General features: G+C 39.9%; 1 protein-coding gene across 1 annotated transcript; it reads right to left on the reverse strand.

Moving 5' to 3' along the window:
* Positions 1-2,219: 2,219 nt before the first annotated feature.
* Positions 2,220-21,638, reverse strand: cln6b (CLN6 transmembrane ER protein b). Its single transcript, XM_020923921.2, has 7 exons — positions 21,546-21,638; positions 20,246-20,344; positions 19,573-19,761; positions 17,197-17,252; positions 14,751-14,873; positions 4,279-4,407; positions 2,220-2,364 (listed from the first exon to the last, which is right to left on the reverse strand). Exons 1-7 carry the CDS (start codon positions 21,636-21,638, stop codon positions 2,220-2,222), a joined length of 834 nt encoding a protein of 277 aa, XP_020779580.2.
* Between the last annotated feature and the right edge of the window lie 6,190 nt (positions 21,639-27,828).

The following is a 27,828-nucleotide window of genomic DNA, read 5'->3' on the forward strand; positions in this document are numbered from 1 at the left end:
ATATTTAAACTCCATGTCTAATGAGTGTGTGTGTGTGTGTGTGTGTGTGTGTGTGTGTGTGTGTGTGTGTGTGTGTGTGTGTGTGTGTGTGTGTGCGTGTGTGTGTGTGTGTGTGTGTGTGTTTGAATGAATAATGCAGGAACATATACAGAAGTGGAACAGAGTGAGGAGGCGTATGGAGACACCACGGGCTACGTTCACATGCTAAATCGGATTATAATATGATTTCTGAAGCTTTAAAATTATTTAAATGGCATGCAAACCACAAAATCTGGTATGAGCATTCAGAGGGACCATGATCAGACACAAATTAGATGTTGTTGTTTTTTTGCTGTTTACTGGTCATTTTAATAGTCTTACAACAGAAATGTGAGAATAAAGTGTGTGTGCATGTAACAGCACTTTATTGTCCTACAAATGGATATATGGGTCTGGTCAAGTGGTAACGGAGGGAAACAGGGTCAGATTTTTGACATTCAAATGTCTCTTATTCAGAAACTAGAGGGACTATTGAAATAAGTAAAGTATCAGAATGTAGGAAAGAGTTACACTCCAACAGGGTCAAGTTAAACCTGTGATATTCTTTCAAGTTGTTGACAAAAAATTTAAAAAACTCATGTCGGTAACGGAGGGAATGAAATATGCAGCACTTTTTGAGCAATAAATCCAAACAGTGATAACTCTTGGTTCTCACTTCCATATCCTTAACAAACTGGTTTGAATATTTGCTTCATATAGTTTTCTACCATATGGTACAAGATTAGGTTGAAAAACCTCTTACTTTTTGACTAATGAGATTTTTTATGAAGAAAGGTCATGGTAACGGAGGGAAAGTAACGGAGGGAAAACTGTGCAAACAAGTAGAAGGTGCAGGATTTTGCATAATTTGTCAACTTTTTTCTTCCAAATACTTTAATATTACTTCAAAATGAAAGGAAACTATTTCTATAAAATATGTCAGTCCTTCCAAGCAAATTTTTATCATTTTAAATACTTTTTTTTTTTTTAATCCTGTACCTTCATCAACAGTTCAAAGATGGAATAACACAAGATATGATTAAATACATCCATTTATTGACATGATTTGCAGGTCTTTAAAATTTGGGAAATAATTTTTGTTCCATGTTTCATTCATGGTCTGTTTAAAACGTATGGAACTTTAGAACCAAAAATGGTACAGAAAAAAGGTCAGCAGTTTCATAAACTAGAGTACATATGTATCTGTTCAATACATTTTTATATCAGATGCATTAACTTGAATTTTTGGCCTTGCTGTTTACTTCTGCTTGACCGGGCCCATATGTATTTGTTTGTTAGTTTTTTGATTGAAGAGCTCATAGAAATCAGGGAAGGTTCACCAAACACCAGGAGAACATTGAAAAAGGTGTGACTATTGCCTCACTGCAAGAAGGTTCCAGGTTTGACTCCAGGGCCTTTCTCTGAGAACTTCGTATGTTTCTCCCTGTGTCTGGTTTCTTGTGGGCACTCCAGTTTCCCCATCAAACCCAAACATGCACAACACGTCAAATCCTCCAGCTAATGTAATTCTGACCAAGACTAGTACAAGATCTGGCGATGGAAGCCGCTCCTGACAGGTTTCCTCAGCCAAAGAGCCAATCAAGGGTGAGGCTGTTGAAGGTAACGCCCCAGTCCGGCTGCACCGCTGATTTGACAGGGAACAGATGCTTAGTAATGCTGTCAATCAAACTAGCTAACTCTAAAAGGGGCAATCTTGGGAAAAGAAGGCACATGATTTGTCTTTTTTTAATGTTCATAACTTGATTTACAGACAAAAAGACAAAATAAAAAAAACAAGGATAATGTAGAGTGAGTTAATATGAACATTTTAAGCCCAAAATGAGGAGCCTGACAGCAGCAGGTACAGAGAGAGGGGGGACTGTTTTTCAATAGAAAGAGAATTGGAGCCAGAGTCAATAGAGCCTGAAATGTGCCCATGTTCACTTCCTATCTGGAACGTGTTGATTAGCAGTTTAGCTATGTCCATTGACCAACTTCCTTAGAGACAATACAGTGTACCTTAATCTTAAACTAAATCTGGTGGATCACAGGAGTAAGTGTGAATGAAATGAAACACATAGAACAGCTGAGACATTTGTGACGATGGAACAACATGAAAACAGGTTAAAAGCTGTAAGAGATAAGTCAGTCTGTCATAAGAAGTGCTGGTTGTTCAGGTGTGTCCACTGGATTGGTCTCTGTCAGAACATGAGTTTGTGGATGTGGAGACTGAGGACAGTTCTGGGCTGTGGGACCAACAGCAGACCCCTGTGTCTCCTCCTCAGGACCTCATCACGCCACCAACAGGACGACCAGAGAAGTACAAACAACAGAGCGATGGAGAAACTGTGAAGTACAAGAGGAGACTTTAAATATATCTCATTAAAAAAGAACACATCATTTTACAGCCTCAGTGCTCCTCGTACTCTGATGTGGTGCAGCTTCCCAGCACCTTGTGATGTCATGAAGCAATAGTTTTCAAGTTCAGAGACTGGAAAGTCCATGGCTGAAATCATCCAAATTATTGTAGAGAAGGTCATAGGTCGGCCACTCTGGCTTGTCAAAGACTGATCATGTCAGATCTGAGAAGCTCAGCAGGTCCGGGACTGGTCAGGACTTGGATGGGAGACACTGGGAAAATCAGGAGCCACAGGAGGCGCCAGTCACAAAAACTGTTGTTGTGTCCTTAGGCAAGACATGTCATCCACATTGCCTAGTATGAAAGTGGTGTGTGTGTGAGTGTTAGTGTGTGTGTGTGAGTGTTAGTGGTGGTCAGATAGCACCGATTGGCAGCCTCACTTCTGTCAGGCCCCAGGGCAGCTGTGGCTACAATAGAGGTTTACCACCTGTGGGTCTGGAGTGAGTGCTCTGCTCTGCTCTGCTCTCTGCTCCGCTCTGCTCTGTAAAACATCTTTGTGACAAATGTCTGTGAAAAGTGCTGTATAAATAAAAATAAGGTGTATGAAGTTTAAAAACAAACCTTTTACATGGTTTTACCACATGGTGACATCACAAGGTGAGTGTTTTCCGTTTGAGAGAAGAACTCAGCCTAAATGTGCAGGATGTGTGTGTGAAACGTGTGTGAATGAAACAAAACACAACTCCAGGTTTGTTTGTGATGAGGAAACTACATTAGATCAGAGATCTGAACATAGTGTAATTTGGGCCCTTTAAAACAAGTCTGCTGATGATGTATGGACTTAACTGTGCGAGGTTAACCCCAACCCCAACCCTAACCCTAACGTTCTGGAAAAGCCCAGAATGGGCGTCCAAGAGGAGTGTGTTGTGAGGCTCAGGGGCAAAGACTTTCGTAATGAAACTGGCACAACATGAAGTACAACTCCACATGGTTAAAAGCTGAAAAAGCCAATTTAATATAATATGTCTTCTTTGAAATAGTTTTAAATTGAGTTTAATGGAGGAAGCTCTTACCAATAACATATTGTTTCAAGATGTTGTTGTATTTATTTATTTTTTTTATTGACCTCGATTATGTTGGATGTTTTTTGGGGGGATGGAGTATAATACAGGATTATTCAAACATGCCTAAATCGATCGAAACACAACAACTGAGTAAGCAAATGATGAGGGAACAACAGGATAAGAATAATATCTTCTTTAATACTACATTTAAATGTGCAAATATAAAGTTGGAGAGCAGAGGAGGCGGAGGACAGAGTTAAACTGAGGGTAACCGCCTGAAGAAATGTAAAAGTTTCTTGAATTATTTCTTGTTTATGATGGACATAAATCCGTTTAAGATCTGCATAACAATCCCACCGCAGTGTGTTTTTGTGTGCCAAAGTCTAAAGCCTAGAAGTTATTCAAAATGTCCACTAAATAATGGAGAGCTTGTTTACTGGAAAATGTATGGAAATATAACATAAATTACATCTATTAAAATGTTTTGAATGCTCCGAGCAACAGCATTTTATCAACTACTGACAACTTTTTAATACTATATTTCCACACTTTTTTTGTATTTGAATAAATGTAAAGAACAGCAAACACACATACATACACAGTCTATTTTAATCCAGTTTGAAGGGTTGTCATATATTTGTTTTGATTATTGTAGTTTTCTTTCTGTTTTGTGTCTTGTTTGTAAGTTCTCTGGGCGTGTAAAGCTCTCTGCTCGACTTGTGTTACTTTGAAAGTGCTCTATAAATACACTTGGACTATACTCGGGAAAATAAAGGCAGAAATATAGAACAGGCCTATGAATAGATCAAATGTTTATGGGTTTGTTTATTTGTTTACCTGAGCATCATGAAGAGGCCGTTGCCGTCGGTGACAAAGCCCCGCCTCCTCTGCCGCATCACCGTGGCGACCATGGCGAAACACGTGAAGAGGAAAAGGATGAAGGTCTGCCTCTCGGTCACCACAAACCTGCCACAGTCACACAGGGTTCAGTACAGGGACAAAGAGCTACATAAGTCTTTTTTATATAAATAAGTAAATAGTGTTTTCACCTAAAGGTTTACATGAACACTCTATGGGTCAGAACCACCACAGAGGTCAGAGCCCAGAGTGAAATGTCCTGTATTACCTAGAATGTACCCTTGTGGCCTATGGTAGAATGGCTGTCTACATCTCCCAAGATCAAAATGCTCCACCTTATGATGTCATGAAGTGGTAGTTTTCAAGCAGAGACTGGCAATTCCAGTCCTGAAATTATCCAAACGATTCTAGTGAAGGTGTGTGGACACATGTGAATGAAACAAAACACAACTCCAGGTCTGTGTGACCAGTGTTGGGAAGGTGACTTTTAAAATGTATTCCCCTACAGATTACATATCCCAAAATGTAGTTTGTAACGTAATCCATAAAATTATTTTAAGTGAGTAATGTAATCTGAATACTTTGGATTTACTTGATATTGTCATGCTTTTTAAAACTACATGAATGTACCAACCACATCCTGAAAATTCTTGTTTGTTCTCTTCAAATTGGCTGAGCCCAAGTCTCCATGAACAGACTTTTGTTTTACTGTAGAGAAGCAAAGACGAGGAAATCTGAACATGAGATGTTTTATCTGCTAAAAGAAAATAAAAAGTCCATTCTTTCCTTAAGCATATTAAAAATATTATTGATAGAGAAATGTTTTTTTTTGAGATCACTGCTGCCTTCAATTATGTTCACCTACTGTTAGTGTCATATTGTTTAGTCCTGGTTTAGTCCTGGTTCTGGTCCTGGTTTAGTCCTGGTTTAGTCCTGTTTAGTCCTGGTTTAGTCCTGGTTTTAGTCCTGGTTTAGCCCAAAATGTGAAAACAGGAAAATGCTGCCCTGTAATCCATTTATTTCAACAAAGTAACTGTAATCCAATTACCACTCACTGAAACAGTAACTGTAACTGAATACAGTTACTCATAATTTGTACTCTGATTACATAATGCCAGTACATGTAATCTGTTACTCCCCAACACTGTGTGTGACGAGGAAACCACAACAGATACTGGAAAATATAGTAACATGGGCTTTTTCTGACACTCGACCTTTTCAGCAAAATTGTTTAAGCGTCTACAAAAACTTCAGCTAGAGCAATGAAAGCAGGGGTCTTCAACAGTTTTCAGTCCAGGGACCTCCAAACGGTTTGGAGAGCTGGAGCAGGGAGCCCCTACTATATTTATGACATATAAATGTGTTTTATATTAAATTAGGCCTAGTGTCATGTATAAACAGCTGCTCTGTTATTGTACATTCAATAATAGGAGGGTATTCTATCTAATGCTGTCAAGCGATTAAAAAAACTGAGAGATTAATTAATTATGATCTGTAATTAATTAATCAGATTCATCTCTTTTCAATCTCACCTATAAATTGCTGAGAAAAGCTTAAATTTGAGGTATTTTCATTTAAATTCATTATTACAATATTGTGGCAGATCAAAAGACTGATATAGATTTTTAAAAAAGTGACTTTAATAAGTCATTTATTGTTTAACAAACTTTAACAGATGCAGTCACTTACATTCCACAGTATCATTATTATTACTATTACTAATCTGAATAAATAAACTCAACTTTACAACATATAAACATGAACACTCTAGAGTCACATCAGCTGTTTGACATTATCATGTGTTTAATGCAGCTTTGTGGAAGTCTCACAGAAACAAAACTTAAAACCACATGGCTAATTTGCATAAACTAAGCGGAGAAAAGGAAAAAAAAAAAATGCTCTTGTGCGCTGATGTGGTTCAACTTCTGTGAGACTAAAGGACACGTCTCAGTGGAATATGAGGGTTCTCTCTGTGACAGAGGGATGTTGATGCTGAAGGTGAGTCTGTTCTGTGTCTGTGTCGCAATGTTTTCAGAGATCGCAGGTTTATTGCAGATGCGATGAGAACAGGAATGAAAATTAAACTTTTTTGTGGGAGCGATGTGTTATTGTCCCACTAACACATAAAAACACATTTTATAATAAGGCAACTCGCATACAGAAACAGTAAAGTTAGAAATTAAAAATGAGATTAACGCGATTAAAAAACATAATGTGCTAAATATGACTCTAATTAATGAATCGCAATTAACATGATAATTTGACACCCCTAATTCTATCAAAGTCGCTACACAAGTTCAGACTTATCCTGAAATCCTGAGCTCAAACCAGCTCCATCTCCAGTTTAAGCCTCAACTCGTTCCATGACAGAAATAAGTCTGACCAAAGCTAATTCAGGCCTGAGGTTTAAGCTGGACTTTGTGTGCGCTCATGACTCCATGAACCAACGACAACACGGAAAATGGGCTCAAAGTGTGACTTTGAAGTTGCATGACCCCTTCCCGAGGCGCAGTAGTAGGTGCGGAACTTAAGTTCCGCCGTGTGTAAAAGTGAAGCTGTAACAGAATTCTTCACATGTAGCCCAGAAGAAACGATTAAATCTGCACCGAGGTGTTTGCAGTTTGACAAAGAGCAAGAGACCAGGGAATAAAAAGAGAAAGACAGACGTGACAAAGGAGTGAACAGACAGAGCCCACTGAAAATCACCTCATCCTCATCTTTCAAAAATTAAGAAAAAAAAATTAATCTAGTCTAATCAACCAAAGATTTCGTGACACCCCGCAGTACCTCCACCACCCCCCTCTTGAAGAACTCCGAATTAGTATCATATTTTCCAGGCTATATGTCATGCTCTTAAGCCTCCAACCCCGTCAAAAAACAACTGTACGCCCCACAATCCAGAGCGCCCTATACACGAATCCACTCGAGTGTCCCAGCACAACTTCAATAAACTACAAAGCCACAGAACACGCAAACACACACGGAGCAGACAGCGGCCGCGTAGCGAAACACACCCGCAGCCACACTCATCACTCCACGCCGACGAGGAACGGAACAGAGGAACGAACCGAAAAAGCGAGTGCAATGTGCCACTTCTAGACACGACTGAACAACTGAGTCACTGCGAACACGCCGACAATCCAGCTGTCTATTATTCAGATATAGTTATAAAATTTTTTGCTTGTATTTTCTGTGTTTTTATGCCACAAACTTCATACTAAATATTTCATACTTCTTACTTTTATGTGCACTTTAATATGAAGTTTATACATTTGAAGTACCGTATTTTCTGGACTGTTAGACGCGCTCTTAATCCTCCAACCACATCAAAAAACAACTGCAATCCAGAGCGCCCTATACACGAATCCACTCTTGTGTACGACTTCAGTAAACTACAAAGCTGACAACGAAACGAACGAAAATGAAAAAAACACCCACAGACACACTCATCACTCCACGCCGACGAGGAACGGAACGGAGGAAAGAACTGAAAAAGCGAGTGCAATGTGCCACTTCTAGACACGACTGAACAACTGAGTCACTGTGAACACGCCGACAATCCGTTGGTCCCAGACAGCCCCCTCCCTACACGCCACAACTGAACAAAGCCCAGAGTCACCGTGAACGAACAAACAAACAAAACCACTCACCCATCACACTGTTGGGTTTCCTTTAAAGTCCCACACGGTTTATTTGTGAAAAAAGTTCGAACATAGACCATTTAATGACAGTGCGTCTTATAACCCAGAGCGCCTAATAGCCCAGAAAATACGATACTTAAACATGTGTGACCTGGTTTAGACTTGGTTTAGTCCTGGTTTTAGAGCTGGTTTAGATCTGGTTTAGTCCCGGTTTAGACCTAGTTTTAGAGCTGGTTTAGAGCTGGATTAACCCTGGTTTTAGAACTATTTAGAGCTTGTTTAGTCTTGGTTTAGTCTTAGTTTTAGAGCTGGTTTCGTCCTGGTTTAGACTTATACTTTACTTACTTTATAGTCCGGTGTGGTTTATTTGTGAAAAAAGTTTGAAAATAGACCATTTAATGACAGTGTGTCTTATAATCCAGAGTGACTAATAGTGTGGAAAATACGGTATATTGTAAAAGCAGCATTTGTGAAAAATGAGGCTAATGATCACTGTCTGCAACTAATAATCAAGTTATAATAATAATAATAATAATTAATTATTATTATTATTATTATTATTATTCTTTCTAAAGTCAGTATAGAGTCCTGTCCCCCGGTTTCACTTTACTGCCTGATAAAAGCTGCTTTAACCCCAAAACTGAATACATGTGGATATTCAAGGTTTAATATTGTGTGTTTAAAGTGCAGTGTTAAACAAAGAGCACACTCTGGACTGTGTGAAGAGTCCTTACTGCTCCTCTGTGTGTGCAGTGTCTCATACATAATGCACACGCTCACACTGACTCAGACACAGGTGAGTCCACAGATCACACCTGAGTGAAACCAGAGCCTCGACAACACCACCTGTCTCGCGCTGACAGGTGTAGCAGCAATGACAGGTGTGTTCACATGATCACAGTAAAGGAGGGAGACTGAAAATGGATAATACCACAATGTTATTTTATATATTGATATTAATATTGAGTAATTTGTCTATAATTAAAGGTCATATAATATTGTTACCTCCTCAAAAACAGACCTGGAGTTGGATTCTAAACCATGTCTAAACCAGTACGAAACCAGCTCTAAACCAACTCTAAACCAGCTCTAAAACCAGGTCTAAACGAGGACTAAACCAGGTCTAAACCAGCTCTAAAACCAGGTCTAAACCAGGACTAAACCAGGTCTAAACCAGCTCTAAAACCAGGTCTAAACCAGGACTAAACCAGGTCTAAACCAGGTCTAAACCAGGACTAAACCAGGTCTAAACCAGCTCTAAAACCAGGTCTAAACCAGGACTAAACCAGGTCTAAACCAGGACTAAACCAGGTCTAAACCAGCTCTAAAACCAGGTCTAAACCAGGACTAAACCAGGTCTAAACCAGGACTAAACTAGGACTAAACCAAGTCTAAACCAGCTCTAAAACCAGGACTAAACCAGGTCTAAACAGCTCTAAAATCTGGGCTAAACCAACTCTAAACCATCGCTAAACCAGGTCTAAAACCAGGTCTAAACCAGGTATAAAAAAAGGACTAAACTAAGTCTAAACCAGGTTTAAAACCAGGTCTAAACCATGTCTAAACCAGGACAAAACCAGCTCTAAATACAGCTCTAAAACTAGGTCTAAACCGGGACTAAACAAGCTCTGAATAGTTCTAAAACCAGGGCTAATCCAGCTCTAAACCAGATCTAAAACTAGGTTTAAAACCAGGCCTAAAACCAGGGCTAAACCATGTCTAAACCAGGACTAAACCAGATCTAAACCAGCTCTAAAACTAGGACTAAACCAGGTCTAAACCAGGACTAAAACCAGGACTAAACCAAGTCTAAACCAGGTCACACATGTTTAAGTACCGTATTTAGGAGCTCTGGATTATAAAACGCACTGTCATTAAATTGTCTATTTTCAAACTTTTTTCACAAATAAACCGTGTGGGACTTTAAAGGAAACACAACAGTGTGATGGGTGAGTAGTTTTGTTTGTTCGTTCACGGTGACTCTGGGCTTTGTTCAGTTGTGGCGTGTAGGGAGGGTGCTGTCTGGGACCAACGGATTGTCGGCGTGTTCGCAGTGACTCAGTTGTTCAGTCGTGTCTAGAAGTGGCACATTGCACTCGCTTTTTCAGTTCGTTCTTCCGGTCAGTTTCTCGTCGGCGTGGAGTGATGAGTGTGTCTGTGGGTGTGTTTGGTTGTGCGGTCGCTGTCTGCTCCGTGTGTGTTTGCGTGCAATGCGGGTGCTGCGGCTTTGTAGTTTACTGAAGTCGTGCTGGGACACCCGAGTGGATTTGTGTATAGGGCGCTCTGGATTGTGGGTCGCGATCGTTTTTTGATGGGTTTGGAGGCTTAAGAGCGCGTCCAATAGCCTGGAAAATATGATAATCCTTTATTATTAATTTGTCTACATCTAAAAGCTCAAAATGCTCTGTTCCACCTTGTGATGTCATGAAGTGAAGAGATAGATAGAGATAGAGATAGAGATGGAGATGGAGATGGAGATGGAAATGGAGATAGATAAGTAATCTGGGCCCTTTAAAATATCATCTAAAAGGGGGTGTGAAAAAAGAAAAGGTGCAGATATTCTACCTGAAGGGGCATGATGCAAAAATCTACTTTTTGCAGCTTTCTACCATATTATAACGATTCCCCCTTATCAAAACATGCTTGAAGAGGTTTTAAATGTCATCCATGCATGTTTGAATAATTTAGTGATCTCTCCTGAGCCCAGCTTTCAGGTTCTGTGCAGTGCTCAGCGAACAAGCTTACATCATCCATGCTCCCACACGACACGGTTTTCTCTAAATATACAAAAGCATGATTTGCAACAATACACTACACCTTCACAAACTTGATTCAGTAGGCGAGTTTCAGCTGACGTCATTGTTATTAAAAGCCCGCGTTGCATGCTGGGAAATACTTTGGTCGGAGGCAAGAAGCACGGTAGTGGTCAAACACAGTGCGTAACCTCATGTATTTCTCCCCGATAATGGTAAATTCCTGCTGCATTGTCGGACGCACAAATAGAAGCACGGAAGAAGGAAAATGTCTTTTTCGTATTCTGAGTGAAAAGAACTGCTAACGGTGAATTAAATGGCTTTCAAACATTTGCAGAGCAAACGTAGAAGATCCTAGCAAACCGTGGACTCTAACAAGTTCAACAACACATCGAGACTCTTGGAGGTTTTCATCTTTTCTGCTGTGAATGGCCCAGGAGTTTCCACCAAGTCATTTGTCCAGGTAGCTGGCGATTCTGACCAGAAATTTGGTTTGGTCCACCTTTTGTCGGGGTTGAAAAGGGTGATTTGGCTCCATCGATGCTTATGACCAATTTCTGGTCAAATGGTCTTGGGTCCTCTGTCGTTAGAGTGGATAAATAACAGGGATCAATACCCTTTACGTGCTTTCTCGCTCCGTCCGTCATGTTGAATTAGTGTTTCTTGCCGCCGACCAAAATAATTCCCACCATGCAACGCGCGCTTTTGTCAACAATGAAACTTGTCTATATGGAGTAGATTTAATGTGATGCTGTGTAATGTGTAATGTGTAATGCTCTGAAGGGGGAGTAACTTTTGACTCATAGCATCAAAAATGAAAGTGAAACTAATAAAACATGTTAATATGTTGTTTATGTGAATATAGCATTTTCAAACAACAAAACGTAACATGATGATCTAAACATATTATGTGTTAGCAGTTAATACCCACCGTCTTTAATGCATACTGTGTAACATTACAGGCAAAGAACAACATCCCCGTGGAGACAAGCAGGTTGCTGAGCCAATAATAACAAATGAAGGAGCTGTCAACTTGGTATGATTTATACCAGTGAGAGCATTGCCATTTAGAAACCGAGTCAAATGAAAACTATAAATATTGCTATTTCATGTTTTCTTAATGTTGTTTTTTTTTTTGTTTGTTTGTTTTTTTCAATGCAAAGTGCACGCCCATGCTCACTTCCTATTTGGAACACGGCAATTAGCAGGTTAGCTATATCCATTTCTATATACATGCTCTGTTTTTGTACATTTTGCTCTTATCATGTACAAACTATAAGATACATCCGTCCATGCAGGCGTTAGCTAACCTTGGGCTTTCAGATAACGCTAAAAGAGCTACAACTTATTAGTCACACTCTCCCGGGAGGGCTAATCATGTCAGTGTAGTGTAGAGCCCAGTAAAAAACACGCTGCAGGTTTAACAAAGTCATGAATCAAAGCTGCATGCTAATTCTACCACCTGAGGCACGCTAACACGCTAATTAGCATGTGGAGCTAACGCAGCCGTCCTTATGTGACATGCATTGTGAAAGACTAATGGGCCTGCGCTTTGTACATTAAATTTAACACGTTTGGATATTCACCGTGGCCCATGTGTTTCTCTAATTACATTCATTAAGTCGTCAAGGTTATTGAAGCAGCTCTGAGGCGCTGTGGGGTTATTTTTAGAAACACTATGTAGAGAAAAAAGATCACGGCTGATGTGTCCTCTGCATCCTTCTATGTGCTCTCCTTACATAAGACCAGAGTTCACAGGTAGACGAGTGTGACTCTCCCGTTGGGCTAATAGTCTCTGTCAGAGTTGTGCTCGGTTAGTCTGGGTTTAGTTGAGTCACAGTGTGTAACTTTACAGTCAAGAAATATGTTTTTACATTTTATTTTATTGTCCTGAAGCATCTCCACAAACCTGACTCATAATTGGCCTGGTAGTAGGACCTCCACTTGCTTGTTTCCATGGAAATGTTGTTATATAATGTTCCACAGTATAGCGTTAAACTTGTTAAACTTATCTCCATAATGTTCTGAAGTATGGATTGAAAGCAAACATATTCTGCAACTTTTCAGAGCCTTTAACCATTTTATCGCTGTTTCCCCTCCTCATTTTCCCTTTCCAAGTTCTATTTGGAGTGAACTGTGCATATTTGAGTCATCCTTAATCATTTATTTTGAAGATACCATTTTGCCAGTCAGCTTCCATTTTCACCACCACCACCACCACACTCTCTGCTCTGTACACACGTCTTTCTCCAGTTTTACATTCTTAATTGGTGATACAGGTAGGATTTGATAACATCACATAATGATCTTGGTTCAAAGGAAAAAAAATCCTCTGTTCGCTAATACGATGTGTAGCTCTCCATAGGAGGTGGCTCTTTGTTGTGATCACAGGGGGCCGCACGAGGCTTGGCTCCACGCCGCAGGGTGCTCAGTGCAGCTGTCGCCTGCTCCATGGGCTCGGGGTTCTTTCTCTTGCTCTCTCTCAAGTCCAAGATTAGTGCTGGTTTAGTCCTGGTTTAGTCCTGGTTTAGTCCTGATTCTGCTACAGATGCAGTTTGCTGTTTTGGCTGGTTCACTCTCTGACTGTCCAATCAGCTGCTCTGAATCTGGTGATGTCGTTCACTGCTAAAGGTCCTGGTGACACCAACTCAAAATCTGGTTGGTTGAAAAGTTTCATAGACATTTATTTTGTGTTCGAGTTCCTGCAGAACAGATTGTGAAGGCCTCAGATACACTTCTAGGACTTTGACTCTGCCTAGCAACAAGTGACAGCTGAAATGTGATTGGTCAAATGCTTTAATATGAAAATACATGTGTGGAAGCAGCACAAGCATCGGAAAAGCTCTGAAAGGAAGTGGACAGAACATTTGGAATTGGGTCCGGTCAAGTGGTAACGGAGGGAAACAGGGGCAGATTTTTGACATTCAAATGTCTCTTATTCAGAAACTAGAGGGACTATTGAAATAAGTAAAGTATCAGAATGTAGGAAAGAGTTACACTCCAACAGGGTCAAGTTAAACCTGTGATATTCTTTCAAGTTGTTGATAAAAAATTTTAAAACTCATGTCGGTAACAGAGGGAATGAAATATGCAGCACTTTTTGGGCAATAAATCCAAACAGTGATAACTCTTGGTTCTCACTTACATATCCTTAACAAACTGGTTTGAATATTTGCTTCATATAGTTTTCTACCATATGGTACAAGATTAGGTTGAAAAAACTCTTACTTTTTGAGTCATGAGATTTTTTATTAAGAAAGGTCATGGTAACGGAGGGAAAAGTAACGGAGGGAAAATTGTGCAAACAAGTAGAAGGTGCAGGATTTTACATCATTTGTCAACTTTTTTTCTTCCGAATACTTTAATATTACTTCAAAATGAAAGGAAACTATTTCTATAAAATATGTCAGTCCTTCCAAGAACATTTTTATCATTTTAAATACTTTTTTTTTTTTTATCTTTGTACCTTCATCAACAGTTCAAAGATGGAATAACACAAGATATGATGAAATACATCCATTTATTTACATGATTTGCAGGTCTTTGAAATTTGGGAAATAATTTTTGTTCCATGTTTCATACATGGTCTGTTTAAAACATATGGAACTTTAGAACCAAAAATGATACAGAAAAAAGGTCAACAGTTTCATAAACTAGAGTACATATATATCTGTTCAATACATTTTTATATCAGATGCATTAACTTGAATTTTTGGCCTTGATGTTTACTTCTGCTTGACCGGGCCCATATATTTAATAATAATATAATTAACAACAGTCTGTGATTGAGATACCGACCCACCACATCTCCATCTAATTGTGTTTTTTTCGTCCATGAACCAAGAAGTAAAGTTGGTGCACTGTTAGCATGCTAGTTGTTGTTACAGTTATGACAAAACTCTGCTCTGGCCTGTAAGAGTTTATAGGAATGTGAAAAATAACTTTGGACCACTGCAAACTGTTTAAAATGATCTAATTCTTAGTTTTTCATGTTTTTAATCTAGGCATTAGGTAGAGCACCTGTACTGTAACTTGAACAAAAGGTGACAGTTCTGACCAGATGTAGAGTGTGTTTGGCAGCACGAGGATCCAGGCGACTCTAGGCATTTTCTGCTCTTGTTTTTTGTGACAAAAACATCCTCCAAAGTAAAGGAACAGCACCAGGAAGTATGGGACAGACCTGTAAAACACAGACACAAATATGTTAAATAAAATTACTGGGGCAATGGTGGTTCAGTGGGTTATAGTCGTTGTATCCAATTTTTGTCCATTGCCTATTTTTATTTTCTGTGCAGCAGGAAGTGCGCTGTTAGTGGACTAGTTGTTGTTAGCAATGACAAAACTCTGCTCTGGCCTCTGAAAAGTGCTGAACTCTTCATGGTGAATATTTAAGATGGTACGAATGTGTGACGAAAGTGAAGAACCAGTTTGGACGAGATTGTAAAATGGTTAGAGCCGTCCACCATCAAAACCTTCTCTACACTGAACCACTGCTGGACCATCTCACAACTGCTAACAGGTTCAATGAACTCGCTTTCACATTAGACAATACAAATCAGGTACTTTAAGCATATGCCCACCAAACAAAGAGACAGTGGTTCTATCCTTACCAAAGACAATGTATAAAAAGTGAACTAAGAGAATGTGAAGTCACCCGTGAAGTTCAGCTCCAGATCCATATGAGGAAAAGGAATTGATTTATGGCCCAAAAACTCAAAATAAAAAAACAGAGAGGGGCGACGTTTTTTCAATACAAAGTGTATTGGATCCAATGTCGATGGAGGCGGAATGCCCATATATGTACACAATCTATAATCCTCCAAGAACATTATGACACTGCAAAACACTTCACATAGAATTTGCATTTGGTTAGCTCTAGCAACCTCTAAAAGAAACAATAAAACCAAAATGAGAATTTAAATGGCTAAAAATGTCACTCAAGTACAAACAAGCACTCCTGATGTTATCATTTTGACTGGAATGTTCCACAATACAGCATTACATATGAAGCGTGTTTTGCAGATTATAAGTGGCTCCGGAGTGTAAATCGCACCAGCCAAAAAATTGTGTAATGAAGAAGAAAAAAACATATATAAGTGGCACCAGACTATAAGTCGCACTTTTTGGGGTAAAAGGATTTTATAAAATCAGAGACCAGGAACCGACATTTCCTGTTGAAAGTCAAGTTCTAGTAATAAGAATAGAAGAGAGAACAACAGACTGTCACTAAATCCATTCAATTCTTCAACCTCGGTGTCACTTCTGAGCAACTCGGCCTCGACCTCCAGAGGTAAACAGATCACCGCTTCCTCTTCTGTGTCGCTGTCGTCAGACTCAACATCAGTTCCAGTTAGAATTATTTGGGTCTTTCTGAATCCTGACAGGATGGTTTCGGTGTCACTGAAGTCCAGGCTTTGTCCATCCACCCAGTGACTTCAGGAAAGTTTCATGGTGCATCTTCCATGAAGCTGTCATGGTTGCTTCTCCATCCCTGCCTTTTGCCAGTCCCTCGCTCACTCCAGACTTTCTTTCTGCTCGATTACCGTTTTCAGCTGAATATTTCACTACTTGCAGCAGGACAAATGCTTTTTTTTGCAGGAGACATGTGCAGTAAAGGACAAAGTGACAGAGGTACAGTAGTAGCAGATACTGACACACAAGACTAGAGCGCCCTCTTGTGTGAACATTTTTATATATATATATGTCATACTGGAGTATAAGTTGCAGGACCAACTAAACCATGAAAAAAGTGTGACTTATTGTCTGAAAAATACTGTAGTTATATGTCAGGTGTTTTTAATCTCTTGAAAAACATGCATTTTGACTGTGAGCCTAGTAACATAGTGACCTGTAACTTGGCGAGCTGGTGTCACCATGCTAGATAAGTTTAATGTCACACTGTGGAACTTTTCTAGAATAACAATAACATTTGCATGAAGAGATGAGATGAACCACTAAGTTTCTTTCTGATATTATATATAAATATATTTTAGTACTGCATGTGACGCTGCTATAAAAATCCTGTCATTTGTGATGAAACTCCAGCGGTCAAAATGAAGCAGTGATGTGTTGGCATTTGAACAGTGCTGTGTTCCCGTGCTCTCCTTATCACCACAAACACACACCGGTCCGGCCCTCACACACACCAGCCTCGCTCTGATCTGCTCCAAACACTCAACACCCACTTTTTCTGTTTGACATTTCATTTTCGTGGTAGCTCTTGAGTGACGGGAGTCTGCTTCGACAATGTTTACCAGCACAAGCAATTACACGTTTCATGAAGCTGAAGTGTCTCGGCGGTGGCATGGTCAATTTGAAGATAGAATTTGACGTTGGGTTTCTGATTAGGACTTTTAATAATGAAACTCAGGATTACGGGGCTGTTGGATTGTGAAAGGAGACCCACCCAGAGGACATAAGAAGTGGTCGAGTGTAGAATCTGAGAGCGTGGTGTTAGTGGGCAAACAGCTCAGAGTAAAAGGCTACGGATCATGTCCACTCACCACATCACATGGCCCACTGTGTCGTCATAGTAACCCAGGAGCTCAAACACATCGACCTGTAGGGACAAAAAAAAGGTGCACAATGTAATTTCCACTTCCTTCATGTCTCATTATCTGGTCCCTGAAGGATTGACCAGGTTTTAGATTCATCCTGTGTGTGTGTATGTCTGTCCACCCTTAATAATTCCGCCATTTGTGAACCGATTGTCACCAAATTTGGTACGTGGGTCAAGCCCTCTGAGGTCAATTGAAAGGTAACACCATTATAAAGGATTTAGGCAATTTCGGCAAATTCTGAACCATCTGCGAACTAAAACATTCACCCAATCATCACACAAGTTGGCACACATAACCGGGACACACTGGATGTTACACGTTGAAACTGGTCGAGGTCACTTGAAGATCAAGGTAACCAAGGTCAAATATGCGTTTTTGGTCATAACTTCTCGAAGGATGGAGCTCGAGCAACGGGAGTGTCTCAAAATCTCAGAAAAATTATTATCCATTTATAATTCTCTGCATTTGTATAGTCAAATATTCATAGCTTTCCAGATAATCACTAATTATAACAGTTTCTTTCTCTTTCAGTGTAGCTGTGAAAATTCTAATTGGAACAAAAATAATTTCCATTTCTTGTTTTTCTGTTTTCAATACACTGATCTACAGTCACATAACTAACTTACACACAACTCATGAAGAATGACATTTTGGTTCCACACTAGTAAACACACACATTCTCATGTGTGACCAACATCACACTAATGTTCATGGGCCTGTACACATACACACATTACATTGTGGATATAATGATCATGTAATATGGGCTGAGCTCCTCATAAACTGCTTCTGTGCTGATGAACTGACCCACTGACGCCTCATGAGGACCAGGTTGATGTCTCTGATTGCACTTGTAGATTTGATTACTTTGTCTAGAATGTTACACAGTATGGCATTAAATCTAACTATATTTGCAAGTATTAATTAGGCTTCTGCTTGTGTTGTATACATGCATCCCGAATTTGGGACTTCCGGACAACCACACAATTACAATGTCTGAATCCCAAAACTAAAATATGACAATATCAGAACCAGAAGCAAAAGTGATATGGTTCAAAAGACTGCCATGTTTGATTTCCCAGTGGGATGTGTCTATTGACAAAGTTGATCTTTTCTAGTCTTTTGAACCATATCACTTTTGTTTCTGGTTCTGATATTGTCATATTTTAGTTTTGTGATTCAGATATCGTTAATTGCGAGTTCTTGGATCCTGAAAACGGCTCAAGAAATTTGTTTGCGAACTCCATAGATGCAAAAGTGAATCAGATGTGTGTGACTGCAAACCTCCGTTCAAACTCTTTCTCTTCCCAACAGAATTGAAAAATAGTGAAAGGTGAAGGTGATGGGCAGGATTGATCCACGGGAAGGACCAAAAAGGTAATCTTTGGTTGCCTAAATCATCCCGAGTTTGCAGTGAACATGTTGTATGTGGAGCGACAACAAAGTGGGATCCCGTTTGTTAAGTGAGAGGAGCAGAAGACAAACAGACTGAGCTGCACTTTCTTGTACTTGTGGTTTTACAGAAACATCACATCTTGGTCTCTTTGCAGTGGAAGGTGTTTCTTGGTGAACAGTTGGTGCCTTTTGCTTTGGCGTTGACTTTTTAAATTCGTAACCTAGGTTGACCGAGGGATCGGGGTTTTGCTTTGATGGCTCCACATACAAAATGTTCATTGTAAACTCAGGATGATTTAGGCAGTCAAATGTTTCCTTTTTGGTCCTATCTGTGGATCAATCCTGCCCAACGCCTTCACCTTTTACTATTTTTCAATTCCGTTGGGAAGAGAAACAGTTTGAACATAGGTTTGCAGTCACACACATCTGATTCACTTTTGCATCTATGGAGTTCGCAAACACATTTCTCGAGCCATTTTCCGCTGTTACGATCCAACAACCACACAATGACGATGTCCGAATTCTAAAACTAAAATATGATAATATCAGAACCAGAAACAAAAGTGAAATGGTTCAAAAGACTTGAAAAGATCGACTTTGTCAATAGACACATCCCACTGGGAAAACAAACATGGCAGGTTGATGATCACTTTTTTGGAGGACCCTTCCCAGTATGCATTGCAGGATGACCGGAAGTCCAAAATTCAGGATGCATGTATTCCCACATACCACATCTACCAACACTAGATGCTGTCAACATTACTGCTTTCAGACAGTGTACCAGCTTTGGTTTGATAGAAGTAGGAGTGAGGAGGAGGATCACACACACACACACACACAAAAAAAGCCAAAAATAATGAATTGAAATGGTGTGAAATAATGGTTCAGTAGTTCATTATGAAGCAGTAAAATGTTGTGACTGACCAGCTGTAACGTTGTGAGGTTTTTCATAATCTCGTTCTCCCGGACTGACAGGTGCAGCTCGTATCCTGCCTGGACCAATCGCAGCATCACAGAGTCCGTCACCAGGTGAGCTGTGGTTCCCATGGCGACCACGGTGATGCCCAGGTGAACCAGGCAGTCAGGTAAAGTCCTCGGGCAGCGCTCAAGGAACTGGAATGTCACAGTTTCACATTTTACTTTTTGTTGTTGCTTTTTTACCTTTAGTCAGGCACAATATCCTGTGAGCTTTTTATAGAATTATATTTGTTCATTTAGGCCACATGATATTTGAAGTTTCCAACTGATTTCTTGTGTCAGTATTTCCTAGAATTATTTCATATTATCATGTTTTGTTCGAAGTTTTTTTTTTTTGTTTCATACAAAACTTGTACAAAAACACCAATATAGAAAAATAAACCACACACAAACATGAAAAATTAAATAGAGAGATACATTTTTGTCAAGTTTTTGGTCAAATAATTGAGAGAGTGACCTTTATTGATAGTGTGATGGTGTACATGCAGGATATGCAGTATAAGCAGTATGTGCAGTAGATGCGGTATATGCAGTATAAGCAGTATATTACGTATAAGCAGTATATTACGTATAAGCAGTATATGCAGTATAAGCAGTATACACAGTAGATGCACTGTACCTTGAAGAGAACGAGAGGAGAGCTGCAGCAGTAGAGCAGGTGGAGAAACTCTGCTGGACCAGGGCGATTCAGAGGAAACCAACCAAAAGGAAACAGCCACTGAAAGATAAGCAGGATTTTCATTTAGGGATCACAGGTAAAATCATGTGGAGGTCAGTCATAAGTGGTACTGTCGGGTTGTGTTCACACTTGCCCATAGACCACATCACAACTGGGACTGAACTGGGACTAAATTTGGAAATAATCTTGATAAATGTTGGAGTCCAAACCCACAAATACAAACTAAGTCTTTGAATTTGCCCTTTTTTGTACCAATCCCTAAATCTCATTTTTTGTTGTAAAAGCTCCAGCTTTGAAATTAAACTTGTCAAAAACCAACAAATATTCTTTCTTACTTTTCTTATCTCCCAACTGCAGTTTTACCTTTTTTTATTATCCTGCTTGGGCCAGTTTAAAGGAATTGGAATATCAAACAATATAAAATTTCAATTTTTAGCTCATCGTTGTTGCTTTTTTACTTTTTGTCCACCAGAATCCCAGTTGGGATCTTGGTTAGTCTGTCACGAGAACATATGAAGAAGCACAGTATATTGTTACAGAGATATACAACGATAAACGGCAATAATACTGAATAACTACTTTATGCAAGTGACACAATAAAAAAAAAAAAAGTTTAGTTTATTTATTTAATGAGACAGGGACAGTGCACAATCTACATGAACCTTAACAGGAGAGATGTTTGTAGCAGGTTGTAGCTCCAGTGCTCATTTCCACCTGTCGTCCCTGGACAGTTTCATTGATTAATTTTATTTAATTGACCTTAGCTGTCAGCTGTTTTTCCTGGAGACCTGTGTAGCATGTTTTACAATAATGCAATAATGCAAGATAATCCATGCTAAACATTCTGTTAAATATTGATAAATACTGAGCCCCAATACAGTACACAGTACAGTAGAGTACAGTTCCTGCTTTCACATTGAAGGATAAGTTGATATAGTAGTTACCGCAGCAGACCTACCAGCAGACAATAGAGACCAAAACTACAGTCTTAGCTTTACAAAGAGTCTAAATATTCCTGTGTGCTCCAAAGGGTTCAGAGACCGCTTCAGTTTGAATTGAGTAATTTTATTTCGACATTTGATGTGAAATCATCTTTAATGATGAGAGGTTAATTCTGTGGGCAGTGCTTCAGCCTCTGGCCCAGAGCTGCACAGGAGCTTGGACCTTTTCACACGTGTCCATATTCATTATAGAAGGAGTGCCTTCTGGCCCACACTGAGCTGATTAGAAGTGCAGTTACCATGACGACGGCCCGTCCCAGATCCAGGGTCCAGGACTGGAGCAGGAACAGAGTCCAGAGATCCAGGTGGAACTGAGGCTGTACGGGCTCCATGTCTGAGACTGCAGCCAGCCTCACACCTCCTCCAACACTGGGACAACAGCACATCAGTCAATACACACGCTACACACGCTACACACGTTACACACTACGCATGTTACACACGTTACACACTTTACACATGTTACACACGTTACACACGTTACACACGCTACACACGTTACACACTTTACACATGCTACACACGTTACACACGTACACACACTACACTTTACACACTTTACATGTTACACACGCTACACACGTTACACATGTTACACACGTTACACACTTTACACACATTACACACGCTACACACGTTACACACTTTACACACGTTACACACGCTACACACTTTACACACTTTACACATCCTACACACGTTACACACGCTACACACCTTACACACGTTACACACGCTACACACTTTACACACTTTACACATGCTACACACGTTACACACACACGTTACACACTTTACACATGCTACACACGCTACACACTTTACACACATTACACATGCTACACACGTTACACACATTACACATGCTACACACGTTACACACGCTACACATGTTACACACATTACACATGCTACACACGTTACACACGCTACACACGTTACACACGCTACACACTTTACACACTTTACACATGCTACACACGTTACACACGCTACACACGTTACACACTTTACACACTTTACACATGCTACACACGCTACACACTTTACACACATTACACATGCTACACACGTTACACACATTACACATGCTACACACGTTACACACGTTACACATGTTACACACATTACACATGCTACACACGTTACACACGCTACACACGTTACACACGCTACACACTTTACACACATTACACATGCTACACACGTTACACACGCTACACATGTTACACACGTTACACACGCTACACACTTTACACACATTACACCTGCTACACACGTTACACACACTACACACTTTACACACATTACACATGCTACACACACTACACACTTTACACACATTACACATGCTACACACGTTACACACACTACACACTTTACACACATTACACATGCTTACACACGTTACACCCACGCTGCACACGTTACTCACATTACTCATGTTGCACACGTTACACACACTACACTCGTTACATGTGTTACACGTGTTACACGTTACACTGCACATTTCACTACAGTGTTAAGATCATCCCAGTTAAGATTTTTACTTTGTTTTTCCCTAGTTTGTGACATTAATTATTTCATTTTCTGGTTAAACCACTTCTGTATAAAGAAGTGGACAGGGAATGTAACATCACCCATACTGCTCTGCTCCAGTCAAATGAAGCTCATCAGGCCTGCACTTATAGGGATGAATCTGAAGATGAGTTCCACATTAGGAATAGGAATTTATTTAAGGATAAAATAGCAAAACAAAAAACAGGATCATGTAAAGTGGGTTAATACAAACATTTAGAAACCAAAATGACAAGGTTCACAGCACAAGTTACAGAGAGGGGAGACAATTTTTCAATGGAATGTGAATGGAGACAGAATTAATGGAGCTAGACGTGCCCCCATGAACACTTCCTATTTGGAACACAGAGGCTAGCGGGTTGGCTATGTCCATACAGTCTATGGGTTGGACACAAAGCTCTTCTGTTTTTTTAGCAACTGTTTATTTTTGAGACATTATTTCAGTATGAGGTTAAAGTTAGGGTTGGAATTAGGATTAATAACAGTTCATTTGGTTAAATTTAAGGCTGTAGGGCTTTTTTCTAAAACAAAATGCCAATCATTTAGGGAGTTAGGATAACACTGTTTATTTGTATTGCCACAATGAGAATGTCTTGACTGTAATGAGTTTATTCCAGTGAATACCCTACGTTATATATCCGATCTGTGTTTGTGCTGGTGTCTACGGTCCAACTTCAACTTAAAGGTCTTATATGACACTCAATTGACTCTTGCGAGCTTTGAGCCATGTTAGAATACTGTTACCATCTCAAAAACAGACCTGGACTTGTGTTTTGTTTCATTCACACATGTTTGAGTAACTCTTTATTATCAGTCTGTCTCCAAAGCTCAAAATGCTGTTCCACTTTGTGATGTCATGAAGTGATAGTTTTCAAATGAACAGCTCCTTTTACGTTTAGTTCAGTAGAGATCGGCAAGTCCAGGTCTGAAATCATCCAAATGATTCTAGTGAAGTGTGTGGAGTTTAAAAACACAGTGGAAGGTGGAACAGTTTTTTTTTTTTTTTTGTTTTGTTTGTTTGTTTTTTGTTTTGTTTTTTTCTGTTTGAGAGAAGAACTCAGCCTAAAAAAGTTGTGTGAATGAAAGAAAACACAACTCCTGGTCTGTTTGTGATGAAGAAACTACACTATAGCATAGATCAGAAAATAACCCAATATTGGTCTTTTAAAGCCACAAACTGCTCATTTGAAGATGGTGAAGTGCACAGTTTAAGCACAAGGGGGTTGTTGAGAAAGAGAAGTGTATGAAAGAAGGGTTTTTGTGAAGAAAGAGAATCCCTACGGTGGAGTAAGACAGCAGCTGTTTACCTTGAAATAGTGAGAGATGGAGCCAATCAAAGGGTAATGAGGTCCTTAACAGAGCTGAAGGACAGTCAGCCAAATTATAATAGGCCCTTAACGACCCATAATGAGCCTATAGCCCGTTAACAGACCACAGAGAAAGTCAGAGCAGTTTCACTTTAAAACTCCTCCCTCTGGGGCAGGAGTTGTGTTTTGTTTCATTCACATGTTTAACACACAAACTCTCAACTCTCTCAAACTGGAAACTCTCAGGAAGTGCTCCACTGTGTTTTTACACTCCACACACCTGCACTATAATCATTTGGATAATTTCAGACATGGAGCTGTCAACTTAAAATCTACCACTACATACATGACATCACAAGGTGGAGTAGAACATTTTGAGCTTTGGAGATGTAGACAGACTAATAATAAAGAGTTATGTATGTTTTTGATGAAGTAACAACATTATAACTTGGCTTTACAACTCGAGAGAATCCATTTAGTGCAATACAGGAGCTTTAAAATCACTGCCCAGGTGTTGTCTTTCGATATTTTATGTTATTAGGTTCTTTTTTTCAGACCTAGAGTTTTGTTTCATACCTGACAGTTTCAGCAAACTGACTGACAAACAGGAAGAAGACAGACACATTCACAATGCGCTAAGGCAATGCCAATACCCAAAATGGGCAATAAACAAAGGGAAACAACAGGTTAGAGAGAAAGAAAAACAGAACCAGAGAAACAAAAACAAAACAGAAAAAAGGAGCACAAGCATGGGAACAATACCTTACATCAGGGGCATAACAGAAAAATTGTAGAGGGTGATGAAAGAACACAATATGAACACACCAGTGAAACAGAACAGAAAACTCAGACTTAGACTCAACTCCTCGTCCCGCAGTGTTGGGAAGGTGACTTTTAAAATGTATTCCCCTACAGATTACAGATTACATACCATAAAATGTAGTTTGTAACATAATCCATTAAATTACTTAAAGTGAGTAATGTAATCTGAATACTTTGGATTACTTGATATTGTCATGCTTTTTAAAACTACATGAATGTATCAACCACATTCTGAAAATTCTTGTTTTTTCTCCTCAAATTGTGTGTTGAGCCCAAGTCTCCATGAACAGACTTTTGTTTTACTGTAGAGAAGCAAAGACCAGGAAATCTGAACATAAGATGTTTTATCTGGTAAAAGAAAATAAAAAGTCCAGTCTTGACTTAACCAGATTAAAAATATTATTGATAGAGAAATTATTTTTATATCAGAAATGAGAAATTTATATGAGTATGTCCACCTACTGTTAGGTCTCATACTGTTTAGACCGGGTTTAGTCCTAGTTTAGTCCTGGTTTAGTCCTGGGTTAGTCCTGGTTTAGTCCTAGTTTATTCCTGGTTTAGTCCTGGGTTAGTCCTGGGTTAGTCCTGGTTTAGTCCTGGTTTAGTCCGGGTTTAGTCCTAGTTTAGTCCTGGTTTAGTCCTGGTTTAGACCTGGTTTAGTCCTGGTTTAGTCCTGGATTAGTCCTGGGTTAGTCCTGGGTTAGTCCTGGGTTAGTCCTGGTTTAGACCTGGTTTAGACCTGGTTTAGTCCTGGTTTAGTCCTGGTTTAGTCCTGGATTAGTCCTGGGTTAGTCCTGGGTTAGTCCTGGTTTAGTCCTGGTTTAGTCCTGGGTTAGTCCTGGGTTAGTCCTGGTTTAGTCCTGGTTAAGGCCTGGTTTAGACCTGGTTTAGACCTGGTTTAGTCCTGGTTTAGACCTGGTTTAGCCCAAAATGTGAAAACAGGAAAACACCGCCATCTAATCCATTTATTTCAACAAAGTAACTGTAATCCAATTACCACTCACTGAAACAGTAACTCATAATTTGTACTCTAATTATGTAATATTGGTACATGTAATATTTTACTCCCCAACACTGTCCACCCGAAAGACAAAATAGAACCGGAGCATAAATGTAACGTCATATACGAAACACCTGCATGTCCTGCAATAAAACACACATCGAGGAAACAGGGAGGACGTTCAGTCCATGCAAAAAGGAGCACAGATCAGAATGTGAGAAGGAAACAGTGAAGGCGTGCACACGAGCAGCAAAACACAAAGCAGAACAGGAACAACTCAAATTGTTCATTTCTGACCATCGTAAAAGAGAGAAGCACATTCTGGACTGGGATGGAGCAAACATCACTGGGACAGAGGAAAACAAACATTGTCGCTGGAGGCAACCAAAATACTGAATCGTGCCCACGGGACGATAAACCGGGACGAGGGGCTTTTTTACTCTCACACACCTGGGATACTGTCCTGAGGAAGTGGGACTGTAGGTGGTGCTGTCGTCCTGCCTCCACCGGTAGGAAGACAGAACCAAAACCTGTTTAAATCAACTGAGCGACACGTCACAGCAACATCATGTGACTCTGAGGAAGACACTAGTGAGCAGTCGAAACTGTCAGGTATGAAACAAAACTCTAGGTCTGAAAAAAGAACCTAATAACAAACAGGTGACGTCTGCATCTAAGTGTCAGACTGTACGATGGGACTGAATAGAAGGTGCTTTTGCTGTGGGAGCTGCCTGTGCTCCTGGGGGATTACACAGACTCGTTCCAAAGCTTGTTCCAGACCAGAAAAACATGCATGTGACAATGTGCCATAGGGTGCTTTATGAGAGCTGTAGGAACTAATTAATATCCAGTGCAATTTTCTGTAATTGGCTGCATGAGTTATTGGTGAAAACAGCACCAGGAGGAAACCATCATGAATGATAAAGAGGCCATGTTCTGCTAAATGGACTCTTCTGAGCTTTAAGTCATGTTATAATGTTGTTTCCTCATCAAAAACAAACCTGGAGATGTTTTTTTGTTTCATTCACATGTTTGACTAACACTTTATTATTCATCTGACTACATCTGCAAAGCTCAAAATGCTTTTTTCCACCTTATGATGTCATGAAGAGGTAGTTTTCAAGTTAGCAGCTCCTTTTACATTTAGTTATGAAGACAGTAGAATTCCAGGGCTGAAAATATCCAAATGATTTTAGTGATGGTGTGTGGAGTTTAAATACAGTGGAGCACTTCCTGTATCACCACATGACATCAAAAGGTGGAACATGCACAACATTTATATGACACATATCAAGATGCTCCTATTTTTGATTTACCAAGAAGTCCAGTTGAGATTCAGAGTGTGTTCTACACAAAACAGTAAAATCACTAAAATCAGTTGCATGTCTCAGTCCTGATCCTCTTCTTCCTCTCCTCCTCTCCTCCTCGTCTCCCTGTACTCTTCCTCTCCTCCTCGTCTCCCTGAACTCTTCCTCTCTTCCTCGTCTCCCTGTACTCTTCCTCTCCTCCTCGTCTCCTGTACTCTTCCTCCTTCCTCTCTCCCTGAACCTTCTCTCCCCTGTCTCCTGTACTCCTCTCCTCCTCGTCTCCCTGAACTCTTCCTCTCTTCCTCGTCTCCCTGTACTCTTCCTCTCCTCCTCGTCTCCCTGTACTCTTCCTCTCCTCCTTGTCTCCCTGTACTCTTCCTCTCCTCCTTGTCTCCCTGTACTCCTCCTCTCCTCCTCGTCTCCCTGTACTCTTCCTCTCCTCCTTGTCTCCCTGTACTCCTCCTCTCCTCCTCATTTCCCTGCAGACACTTCCTGGAGTTACTTGGAC

This window comes from Boleophthalmus pectinirostris, unplaced genomic scaffold (assembly GCF_026225935.1).
Source record: "Boleophthalmus pectinirostris isolate CB_2022bp ecotype Guang Dong unplaced genomic scaffold, ASM2622593v1 HiC_scaffold_2, whole genome shotgun sequence".
Classification (NCBI taxonomy): domain Eukaryota; kingdom Metazoa; phylum Chordata; class Actinopteri; order Gobiiformes; family Gobiidae; genus Boleophthalmus; species Boleophthalmus pectinirostris.